This window comes from Rana temporaria, chromosome 1 (assembly GCF_905171775.1).
Source record: "Rana temporaria chromosome 1, aRanTem1.1, whole genome shotgun sequence".
NCBI classification, from domain to species: domain Eukaryota; kingdom Metazoa; phylum Chordata; class Amphibia; order Anura; family Ranidae; genus Rana; species Rana temporaria.
In genome coordinates this window covers 23,569,495-23,581,822 of record NC_053489.1, presented here as the reverse complement: position 1 = coordinate 23,581,822, position 12,328 = coordinate 23,569,495, and the positions used below count along the sequence as shown (strand labels likewise).

Here is a 12,328-nt window from a genome sequence, read left to right as displayed (position 1 = left end):
TAAAGTTCTCATGTACTGGTATTTGGTTCCTGTTAGGCCCCGTACACACGACCAAACATGTCTGCTGAAACTGGTCTGCGGGCCAGTTTCAGCAGACATGTTCGGTCGTGTGTAGGCCCGAGCGTGCAGGATTCCAGCAAACATTTGCCCGCCGGGCCTTTTCCCAGCGGACAAATATTCCTGGACTTGTTTTAAAACAGTCCGCTGGAATCCTGCCCGCTCGGACATGTTCGGTCGTCTGTACAGACCTACCGTACATGTCCGAGCGCCCGCCATCCCTCGCATGCGTCGAATGACTTTGACGCATGCGTGGAAGCATTTAACTGGCAGGCCCGCCCATGTCGCCGCGTCATTGTCGCGGCGACACCGCGTCATCGTCGCGGCGACACCGCGGACACGCCCCGCGTATTGTTTACGCGCGGATTTCTGTATGATGGTTAGTACAGCCATCGTACAGAAATCCCCGGGCAGACATGTACGGTGAAAACGGTCCGGAAAACGGCGGACTGGTTTCATCGTACATGTTTGCCCGTGTGTACACGGCCTCAGAATAGCAAAATTTGCTTCCCATTATTCAACACTTTGTTTTCGCGGCTGTGGTGATCCGGGAACACATTTACATATTTTCTGGGAGTGCCCTGTTACAAAAAATTACTGGAAAGAAATATTCCTCATGATTTCAGCAGTTTTCGAAAAAATCCATTACTCCTGATCTGACTACCGCACTCCTACTAAATTTAAAACCGGATTGTATTTCCTATGCTCAATTTAAACTGTTCCTACAAATCACCACAGCCGCAAAGCAAACCATCTCCAAAGCTTGGAAAACAGCTACGCTTCTAGTTTCTGAAACCAGAAATAGAGTACACCAAGCCATGCTCCACTCAAAATCAGAAGCCAAATCCAATGATTCCATTGACATATATTAAACAATATGGAACCCATGGGTGACCTATACTATCTCATCTAACCCAGATGATTCTCTATTGAGACCTTGGTAAGATATTGTAAGCCAGTAACATTCTGGATACAGTCTATCTATATTATTACTATCTCTATTATGTAACGATCCCGGAGCCTTTCCTCTATCCTGTACTCCCTTTCCTATCCTATTGTTTTCATCACTTTCCACTTTTTATACTCCACATTCTGTCCTTTTTCTTTCTTTTTATCTCTCACTTCTTCAAATATATAGCTCAAGCTATCTCATTATATAAAATGGTAAATGTGAATATGTAAATACGATATCTAATTTTGCTCCTATTGTTTTAATATTTAACATGAATAAGATCATTCTCCCCCCTATTTCGGCCAGTTTTTGAACCGATTCATTGCTAAAATTACAATTGCTCCATAGCTATAGTTCATATCATAATTATATCCGGTTCCATTTATATCACAATATTCTATAATATTTTATTTGAGTTCAAATGCAATAGACTAACATGATTGGTTTGACTATAACCTGCTTTAATGATTCCTTTAATATTCCTCATAGGATCTACAAATATTTATTGGATTTTTCTATGTTTCAAATACTCTCTTATTACATGATACAATTTTTATTTTTATGTAATCTTTTATTGTCAATTGTATCTACTGTTTTCTCTTTACTTTAAATCCAATAAACTAATTTGACAAAAAAAATAAAAAAAAATCTTGAAAAAGGACTCGACTCTCTTTATAACAACAAGGAGTTGGTAATCCGCCCTGCAGATAAAGGGGGAGGAATTGTGGTTCTCGATCGTACCGAATATCTGAAGGAAATGCATAAGGTTGTTGATGACTGTGATATATATATCCCTTTACCTGGGAATCCTGTCATCCAATATAGAAACATATTGCAGGAATTGGTACAGAAGGGATTCAAACAGGGTATTCTCAATGAAAAAGAACAATTGTTCCTTTTACCCAGGGCCCCGAGGGTTCCAGTACCCAAAATACATAAGAGTCTTACTTGCCCCCCGGGTCGATCAATAGTAAACGGTATCGACTCCGTTACATCCTGGGTGGGAAAGTACATAGACCATTTCCTTCAGCCCCTGGTCCAACAAGTACCATCTAATTTGAAGGACGCAAGACATGTAATTAATTTATTATCTCAAGTGAACCCAATGAATGCATTATGGACTTATTAGAATATGCAGCAGGGCACAACTATTTTTAGTTCGACCACCAATATTTTTGCCAAACACCTGGTGTTGCAATGAGGGCTAAGTATGCCCCCAGTTTGGCTAACCTATTTATGGCTAAGTGGGAGGAGGACATCGTCTATATGGACCGGAGCCCACATTTGATCTTATGGGCTAGGTACATTGATGATGTCCTCCTCCTATGGGGTGGCACCAAACATCAACTAGATGAGTTTTTTTCCTCACTCAATAACAATGGTCCTAAGTCCTATTTCAAACAGACGGACCGGAACTCATTTATCCCTCTGGGAAGTTGCCACAACGACTCCTGGTTGAGGTCGGTTCCCAAGAGTCAGTTCGTCAGATTGAGACGAAACTGTACGCAATGGATTACTATAGACATCAGGCAGGGATATTAAAAACGAGATTAAAAGAGAAGGGTTATGACCCGGAGTCCCTAGAGATCACCATTGAGGAAGTAGCAAATATTGATAGATCTCAATTATTGGATGCTCATCCTCACAAAACTAAGGAAAGACCAATGATACCTTTTATCACAACTTTTTCAACACAACATTATGTGATTAAGAAAATTATACCCTAACATTGGCACTTGCTTGGCAACAACGGATTATTAACACATTTTTGCCAGCTAGCCCTCAAGTAATTTTCCCTTAGGGATAGGGTGGCCCTTCTCTTAGGGATAGGGTGGCCCCTAATGTGGTCGATCCGCTGACCAAAAAGGTATATATTTTTTTTCAAAAACAACTATCTGGCTATCATTAGTGCCGCAGGTGCCAAGTATGTACATTGAATAAGTCCAAAGCAAGGAAGACTGATTCCTTTTTTTCCACTATCACTTCTAAGGAACATACCATTGAACCTTTTATCACCTGCAGCTCAACAGATATAGTATACCTGTTGCAGTGCCTGTGTGGGCTCCAGTATATTGGCAGGACCAAACGGTCAATGCAGATAAGGTTAGGTGAACACATCACCAATATTAAAACAGGCTTCCAACATCATTCGGTTTCCAAGCACTATGGCATTCATCATGATCGTAATCCGGCAAACACATTGGAGGGGTTGTTCGCTAGTCAGGGAGCTTTCAAAACTTGAGATGGCTTGGTTTTATTGGGTGCGGTGTTACACCCCTTATGGCTTTAACATTGACACCAATGTTAATGCTTTTATAGCTAATGGGTAAACATTGAGTTTACATTTCTCCCTCTTCGAACTTGGTTTATATGTTCCCGATACCCTGATGTTTGTATGTGAACCAGCTCAGAAGTCCGGGTAAATCTCCAATTTTTGTGATTTTCACTATTTAAGACAGGGATCAATAGGCTGACTTTAGTCTCACATATATCTGTACTGTATAATTTGAACTTCCCGGCCATTATCAATTGGTTGAGATTGGAATTGTGTGTTTTTATATCAATTTGGGTGTCAACATCTGCCTGATTTTGATATCACACACTGACAATATATAAAAAAAATTGCATGTGAAATTTTTACATGTAAAATATTTTTTTTCTGTATTTTTGTTCTGTTTAATTCAACTATGACTTTGGGCAATATTGTTGGATGTAATCAGTCAACAATTGGTCATAGTTTTCCCACCAACTCACTAGACGGTGCATCACTGGCACCGTTTGTGATATTGGTTTTAACCAATGGTGTTTTTTCAGTTGATCGTGATTTGATGTGTTGTCTGTGGGAGACACTCTGTATATCGGCTGATTACATCTGCAGGTTTTTCCTGATTGATTAATGTTTGAATTGATTAGTATATGTGAACTAACCATCCAAATTTTTTGGAGCGACTAGTTAAAAATATTAATATATTTTTTATAAATAAAATATTTGTTCCTTTTCCTCATTTTACCTTAATTTGGCAATTCTTTGGTTCAATTGCTCAAAGCATACAATTTGTCTTTCGACGTTGTCATTGACATCATGGATTATTTGCCGATATTGTCTATTATATTACATATTTTGACTTTTCATTATCTTAATTCATAAAAATATTTTTTGGTAGTTACAACTTTATCCGCTGTCATCTAGCTAATAATTGTCCCTTTTTTTAAATTATTGCCTACAGTAGTATGTTTTTCACCATCAGGACTGCTGGGGCGAAATATTTCAGATAGTATTGGCAAATTCCCCATTTCAATATGGTGGATTAGTGGTGGGGATTCCCGGAGCTCTGAGCTGGGCGTTTGGCACACTGTGTAGAACAAATAGCGGTGAGTCAGCAAAACCGCTCGTGCCCCTGGACGACGTCATCTGTGACAAAATGGCGTAGGGAGAAGTGGCGTGCTGATGTCACCGACTAGACGATGCTAGAATCCCGCAAGGACGGGCAGATAGTGAGAGCCGGCCGGCTTGAACATTTTTTAAGACACGCTTTTAACTACATATACATTGTAAGTGTATTTCTTTGCTTTTTAATAAATTAATATCAACAGTACTACACTGAGGCAGTTTTTGTATTTCTATGGGGACCATCCATATGTGAGAGATACTGAGGATCCTTAACACTGAGGAGACAGGAAGTCTTGCCATTCAGTATTGGGAGACCCCGGGCGGGGGTAACTAGCCACAGGCCGTTGTGATCTCCTGACAAGAGATCTGTAGAGTCGGTAAGGAGATTTATTATAAGAGGTGGAAAAACCCTTTCTTTAACATCTTATCACTTCTTCTCTGGTGTTTATTCATTTGAAGTCACCGCTGATCAACATACTGAAGGACTGTTACTCTCTAATGTGTCAACTCTGATTATCATTCACAGCTTTTGAGATCATACCAATCACAGTGTTATGAATATATGAAGGGGTTTATTCCCTTATTGGACCTTATATTTATTCCACTGATTAATTCACATATACATTAATTCACTTTGATGTTTTGTTCATGTACTTTGTTTTTTGTCTTTCATATATCATATATGATCTATTATTGCATTGCAGCACAGCTTTATTTTCTCCTAATTGTTTCTATTGTGTGTATCTCACATAATTTGTTGCAGCAGCAGTTGCTGTAACATTTTTTAGTTTTGTTTTTATTCATATTCACTGAGACTTTTCCTTACACATTTATTTCAAATAATAACAGGGTAAAACAGGCAATGCATTTCAGGGCTCCAACATCAGCCCCTTCACCAGTGGCGTTGCTAGGGGATGGCTTCTGGGGCTATAGCCCTGATTCTGGGGCCCATAGCCCCGAGTTTCTTACCAGGTGCAGCCAGCGGTGCCGTACATCCGCAGCAACAGTCCTAGCTCCTGCTCGCCACTGACTGACATTCCAGTAGTGGTTGGTTGCATCGTCTAGCAACCCACCCTGTGACTCTGCTTCCCGCATTCAGTGGAGAATGGAACTTTCTGGCTTGCAGACCTGTCCTGGAATGGATGCTGCCACACCTCCTGGCATTACTGTCTCCTCAGTGGTTGGTTGCTATCAACCAAACAACCAGTTTGTCTAACTCCGATCCCTCCCAGTATGGAACCTTCTCATTTAGACGTGGCTGCTGCCAGTGCCCCGCCTCCCCCTTCAGATGTTGTGAATTTAAAGAAGGTAAGAAACTTTAGGAGGCTTATATTTAATGCTAGAAAAAGAGCAGCTCTGGGGACCCTGATGTAAGGGGGGCACCTCTCTGGGGCCCCTCAAGTAAGGGGGGCTCTCTGGGGACCCTGATGTAACAAGGAGGACTCTATGGACCCTGATGTCAGGAGGGGGGTCTCTGGGGACCCTGATGTAACAAGAAGGGCTCTGGGGACCCTGATATACGGAGGGGGCTCTTTGGAGACCATGATGTAACAAGGAGGGCTCTGGAGACCCTTATGTATGGAGGGTGGCTCTCTGGGGACCATGATGTAACAAGGAGGGCTCTGGAGACCCTGATGTAAAGCGTATTACTTTCTTTACTTCACTGCTATGGGCTCTATCCCTGGATCTTTTGTAGACCTAACAACGCCCCTGCCCTTCACCAAGGATTAACCAAATATAAGGTTGACAATCTGGTGGCTTAATTTTGTAAAACACATTGGTATGGCTCTCCAATTTCTAGATAAGAGTTTTGAATACACAAACCAGGGTGATTGTAGTAACTGCTTGGCTTGCAGAAGCTGCCTACCTACTAATCAAATGCCCTACAGTGAATACACCAACATAACAATAACATTAATTTAAACAAAAAAACATCAACCACTTTCAGCCCCAGATTTCATTGCAGTATACTTACCTTAGTATTAAAAAAAAAATCACACAAGATTTACACAACTTTCATCCAGGATTAACACAATTTTCCATTTGAATCTCAGTAGATTTGGGTGAAAGCAATGTGAATCTTGTGTAAAAACATATATAAACCGATCCTTAGAAGTAGTTACTCATGTCTATTTCTGCTATCAAGTAAACGTGATTGTGCATTCAATTCAGGTTTAAATAATATAATGAAACATTTTGGAAAAAATATACAGCTTAGAAGTCCAGCACCTGAGGCCAATATGGCGAATATCTCCACAGCCACCATGTATTTCCCTTTGGTGCTCAGATAGGCCGGGATCATGGCAATCCAGACACTGCAGAACAACAGCATGCTGAAGGTGATGTGTTTGGCTTCATTAAAACTGTCCGGTAATGTCCTCACCATGAAAGCCAGAACAAAACTCACAGCTGCCAGAAACCCCATATAACCCAACACAGAGTAGAATCCAATAACCGACCCTTCATTACACTGAATAATGATCTTGTCCTGATAAGAGTAAGTGTCCATTTCCTGAAAAGGGTGGGAAGAGGACAACCAAGTAATGCATATTAATACTTGAATGAATGAACACACTGATACTATGGACTTGGCCAGTTTGCTTCCCATCCATTTCTTCCAGTAGCTGCCAGGTTTGGTGGCTTTGAAAGCGATGTAAACCATGATTGTTTTAGCAAGAAGAGAGGAGATGGCTATGGAGAAGATGACTCCAAATGTTGTGACACGCAGTATACAGGTTATATCCAGTGGCTGGCCAAAGAACAAGAACACACAGAGGAAGCTTAACATGATGGAGACAAGGAGAACGAAACTCAGGTATCTGTTATTAGCTTTCACGATGGGGGTGTTCATATAGGAAATAAAAATCCCTTTTATTAAAACAGTCACAATGCAGAGTAAAATAGAAAATGTTAGGAATACTTTACAAATGGCATCAGTGTAGGAAAGGAATTCAGGGAGTTTTGGAATACACCGATCTTTCTTCTCATTGGGCCATTCTTCCTCTGGGCAATTGATACAGTTCTCGCTGTCTGCCAAAAGCAATAAGTATAACACAGATTAATGTTTATTTTATTTACTCAAACAGTCATTTGTAGAGGTGCAGTGGGAATGTAATTTGTAGATACATTTATTGATGTTTTTCATTACTGGTACCTTCTGGGTAAACCAATTATTTTCGTTGCACAAGAACAACCAAAATGGCTTTAGGGCAGTAGGCACAGTGTCATTAATTGCTATGATGTTAGCGGCCAGCCTGCCTGCAAAAGTGGCAACTCATGATGCTAAACTAGGGCAGACAGCATGCAAGTCCACGAAAAAAGTTAAGAAAAGAGGGTGCACTGGCCTTGTGCATTATCCAGAGTAAATTTATTGATAAAAATGAAACTACTTACAAACATGTTTAGAAATAACGCTCGTAAAAGCGACCTAATCGTGGCGATTGGTCCTGAAACTGAGAGACACCAGATAGCAAAGGAAAGGACATCAGGGCCATTGCTGGCTGAGGCACTTTGAAGGAGTACCTTATTCCTCAGAGCCTAGCAGTAGTGGCTCCTTCTGCTTATTTTTTACATACTGTATGTACACTCATTAGACACAGCCCAAGAAAGCACAGGGTTCCAATGCACTGTAGGGATGGTCCAACAGAGGGGTGGGGCTAAACTGACAGGTGGAGATAGACACTCTACCTCCACTACATTGCATAGCAATGTTCGAAGCATTTAAAACATTGTTGGCAGTGCAAGTGCCGATCAGATGGGGGAAGGATGGTGGTCAAATGGTTTTGTTGATAAAAGGACTTCTTCCAGGGCAATCATGATGCCCCGGAACAAGTCCCTTTGTCGACGAAACTGGTCAGGTTGAGCTGTATGTTCCTGCTATCGTGCATTTTACATGTTTGGATGCTCTGTGGTGGCCACTTTCCTTTTATATTATTTGCAACCCTTATGAGGTTTTACACCATCCATCGTTTTATGTTTTTTTTGTATCTGATTACATGATCGTCGTTTGGGTGGAGTCCCCTGGATGCTCTGGAGCTGTTCCTGATATGGTTACTTTGTATATCTCCTGCTGTTGACCCCTACTGGGACACATTTATCAAGCCTGTTTGACCCTTCATAATAAAGGGTCCAGGTTCTCTGGTAATATTCCAACCTATTGTGGTGGTGGCATGTTCACTTGGTGAAAGGATTGGATAACCTTATCCATAGTTGAATCATGGAGTTTGCCATTTGACCATTATGGTCCATTTGAGGGGCAGATGTTTTTGGTCTGTTTATTTGTAATTTTTTTTTTTGCATTTTTAATATCAATCAATGTACCTCAACACACCTTTATTTTGTTTAGTAGAAAATATATACTGAGTTAAAAATGAAAGTATTGTACTGATCATAGCAATGGACATTGTTTGTGAATGATAGGGTACATATGGAGGTATCAAGGAATATAGAACTCTAAAGCCCCGTACACACGATCGGAATTTCAGATGGAAAAAGTCCTACTGTGTGTATGCCCCATCTGACTTTTTTCCGAGGAATTCCATCAGCGTTTAGATAGAGAACATGTTCTCTTTTACTACGATGGAATTTCCGTCGGAATTTCCGATGTGAGTTTGGCTGGGCAAAAGCCCGATCGTGTGTATGGGGCATAACAAGCATCAATCTTTCTACGTGGTTTTATTATGGTCTGATAATATACCTGTAAAGCCGTGTACACACGATCGGTTCGTCTGATGAAAACGGTCTGATGGACCGTTTTCATCAGACGAACCGATTGTGTGTGGGACCCATCGGTTTGTTATTCATCAGTGAAAAAACTAGGAACTTGTTTTAAAATTATCTGATGGTTAAAAAACCGATAGAAAAAAACGATCGTCTGTGGGCACGTCCATCGATTAAAAATCCATGCATGCTCAGAATCAAGTCGACGCAGAAGCATTGAACTTCATTTTTCTCAGCACGTCGTTGTGTTTTACGTCACTGCGTTCTGACACGATCGTTTTTTTAACTGATGGTGTGTGGGCACGACTGATGAAAAAATCCATCAGTCTGTTTTCATCGGATGAACCGATCGTGTGTACAGGGCATAAGTCACATTTGACTGTACCTATAAAGTCCCATATGCTTTTTCTTGTTTTACTTTTAATCACTCAATATACCAGTGATGTTGGTACCCCCACAAGGGAAAATCTATAGACTCCATGCATAATTAACTTCTTTGTAATCTTAAAAAGTACACTTTAATGTTTATTTTAAGATAATGCCTGCCTCACCTCTCCTTTCTATATAGTAAGCCTGACCAAGTTTCTTACATACTGCCCAGCCACTGTACAATATTTTCATGGTAAACCCTGCCCTGCCTCTCCCTTTTACATTGCAGTCTAACCAAGCTCTTTACATATTGCCCAGTAACTTTAGATGTTGTCTTTCAAATAATACTCTCTGATGTTCATTTTAAGATAAAGCCACCTCATGTCTCCTTCTTACATTACCTTAATATGCTGTTTTTTATAGCCCAGCCACTGAACAGTATTTGTGGCTATTGTCTCTCAAATAATACACTCCAATATTTCTTTTTGTGAATCAAACCTGGGCAGATTTGGTCAATGCTAATGAACAATCCCTTTGAGAGGATGACATAAGGGAGCCCGTGCTCATAGTAATCCATAGTCATGAGATAATTTTGGTGGAGGAACCACCCCCAACTTTGCTGAAGTAGAAGAGCAGGTGAAATCACCAGACCAGCCTGAGGACTGCAACAAGAAAGTCAAGTATAAAGTACATTTCAACTTTAAAAGATATCGTACATGTAGTGTATGGACTTTACTGGACATTCTAAATCTCAGTGCTGATAAGAGCACAGTGAACTGCCTGAAGATAGTTTGAAGTCTACCTCTGTCCCTCAGTGGTCCAAAAAAAGTTACAGCTTTTGCACATCTGTACATTTCAGTGTAAATTTAAAATCCATTAATAACTAAATGGTATATAAAAAATAAAGTATACAGTACCTGTCTTGGATATCTGGCCTCTTGAACATGGGACACAGTCATAGCAGCAAGAGTGGATTGAAGATTTTGGCTTTTTTCTGTATCCGGACAAACAAGAGTCCACACATCGAGACTCCAGCTTCTAAAAGGAAGTGAAAAAACACTGGATATTCAATAAGAGTGTGTTGCAAAATATTACTGTATATCCTAATCTATTACACTTTAAACTGCATACAAACCCAAAATCTATATTTCAGTAGGAATGCCAAAATGTGTACCGTCTGGAGATCCTGCCAGGAACAACACTTTTTATTTAAAATGACAACACTAAGCCACTGCCTTCCACTGCAGGATAACTCATGGCAGGCTGACAATGCTGCTGCTAGTTTTTAGACAGTTGTTTAGCGTTGTCAGCCTGCTACAGGAAGTGCTGCTTATGGCGTGATCTCCAGTTAGAAATTGAAAAGGATTCACAAAAAAATGAATTGCTTAAGAAAACTGAATTCAGTCACACATGATGCCTGATCGAGTTGGGCGAACAGTTCGAGCAGAGCAAAAGTTCAGCCCAAACATCGCCTGTTTGCTTGTTCAGCGAACACCCGAATTTGACAATTAGGGCATAGTGAGAATCTGGTTGTTAAGGGGCAGGCCGGGAATATGTCCTTAACAATGGATGAGCCATCATCTATCAATGGGATTCCCCTCTGACAACTGAATGAAAAAAAAAACATGGGGGGGTGCATTCCTACATTCCTGTGTAGCTGCTTCATACCCCTCACTGGGGTTCTGTTTTTACATTTTTTGGGTAGCGCATTTATTTTCTCACTCCACCATACACAAATTTGTTACCACTGTGGGCGGCTCTTTGGGGCCAGGTTCGGCATCACTGAAGGGTGGGGTGATGATGTCAGCAAGAGCAATTTGGCCACACCCATTGGCACGCTCTGTGCGCTACATTACTACTTTCCTTGGGCCACCCAAATGTGTCCCATTTTTTCATAATTTTATAGTGTTTACTGCAAAAAAAAAACATATAAAATTACCCTGTGCCGCAAAAGTGTTCGGGTTTGGCTTAAAGAAAAGGTAGCAACTAGGGTTGTCCAGATACCGATACTAGTATCGGTATCGGGACCGATACCGAGTATTTGCGGGAGTACTCGTACTCGCGCAAATGCTCCCGATACCTAAATAGAATATTTTTTTTGTATTTATCAACATGTTCTATGAAAATTCTTTGAGTTTTTTACTACTGCGTGACAAGCAAATAAAACATTTTTATTCATTTTTACTCATTTTTATTCTTTTATAATGTCTTGAGTTAGAGTTCTTCATAATTCTAAAGAAAATATCCTTAGTCTGTATTGTGGTTTGAAAACTGTCACATGACATTTAAAAAAAGTATCGGTATTCGGTATCGGCGACTACATGAAAAAAAGTATCGGTACTTGTACTCGGTCCTAAAAAAGTGGTATCGGGACAACCCTAGTAGCAACCCTAACATGCACTTTAAAGTGTAATAACATTTTTTCTATAAACTGAATGGTGTCAGGCTTGCCCAATTTTAATATATTTTTTTTAAATTTTGAACAGGTATGACAAGTTACCTTTGATTATATATTTAACCACTTGCCTACAGGGCACTTTCACCCCCCTTCCTGCCCAAGCCATTTTTCAGCTTTCAGCACTGTCACACTTTGAATGACAATTGCGCTGTCATGCAACACTGTACCCAAATTAAATTTTTTATATTTTTTTCCCCACAAATAGAGCTTTCTTTTAATGGTATTTAATCACCTTTGCGGTTTTTATTTCTTGCGCTATAAACAAAAGAAGAGGGACTAGTTTGAAAAAACGCAATATTTTTTACTTTTTGCTATAATAAATATCCATTTTTTTTAAACAAATATTTTCCTCAGTTTTGGCCAATATGTATTCTTCTACATA

At 40.2% G+C, this 12,328-nt stretch overlaps 1 protein-coding gene across 1 annotated transcript; it reads right to left on the bottom strand.

The window, feature by feature from the left end:
* Nucleotides 1-5,226: 5,226 nt before the first annotated feature.
* LOC120924790 (vomeronasal type-2 receptor 26-like) lies at nucleotides 5,227-10,633 on the bottom strand. Its single transcript, XM_040335805.1, has 2 exons — nucleotides 10,406-10,633; nucleotides 5,227-7,430 (listed from the first exon to the last, which is right to left on the bottom strand). Exon 2 carries the CDS (start codon nucleotides 7,249-7,251, stop codon nucleotides 6,520-6,522), a length of 732 nt encoding a protein of 243 aa, XP_040191739.1. The 5' UTR covers nucleotides 7,252-7,430; nucleotides 10,406-10,633; the 3' UTR covers nucleotides 5,227-6,519.
* Nucleotides 10,634-12,328: the final 1,695 nt, after the last annotated feature.

Excerpts from the sequence above, each read along its gene's own strand:
- LOC120924790 (XM_040335805.1), bottom strand. The coding sequence starts at position 7,251 with ATGAACACCCCCATCGTGAAAGCTAATAACAGATACCTGAGTTTCGTT.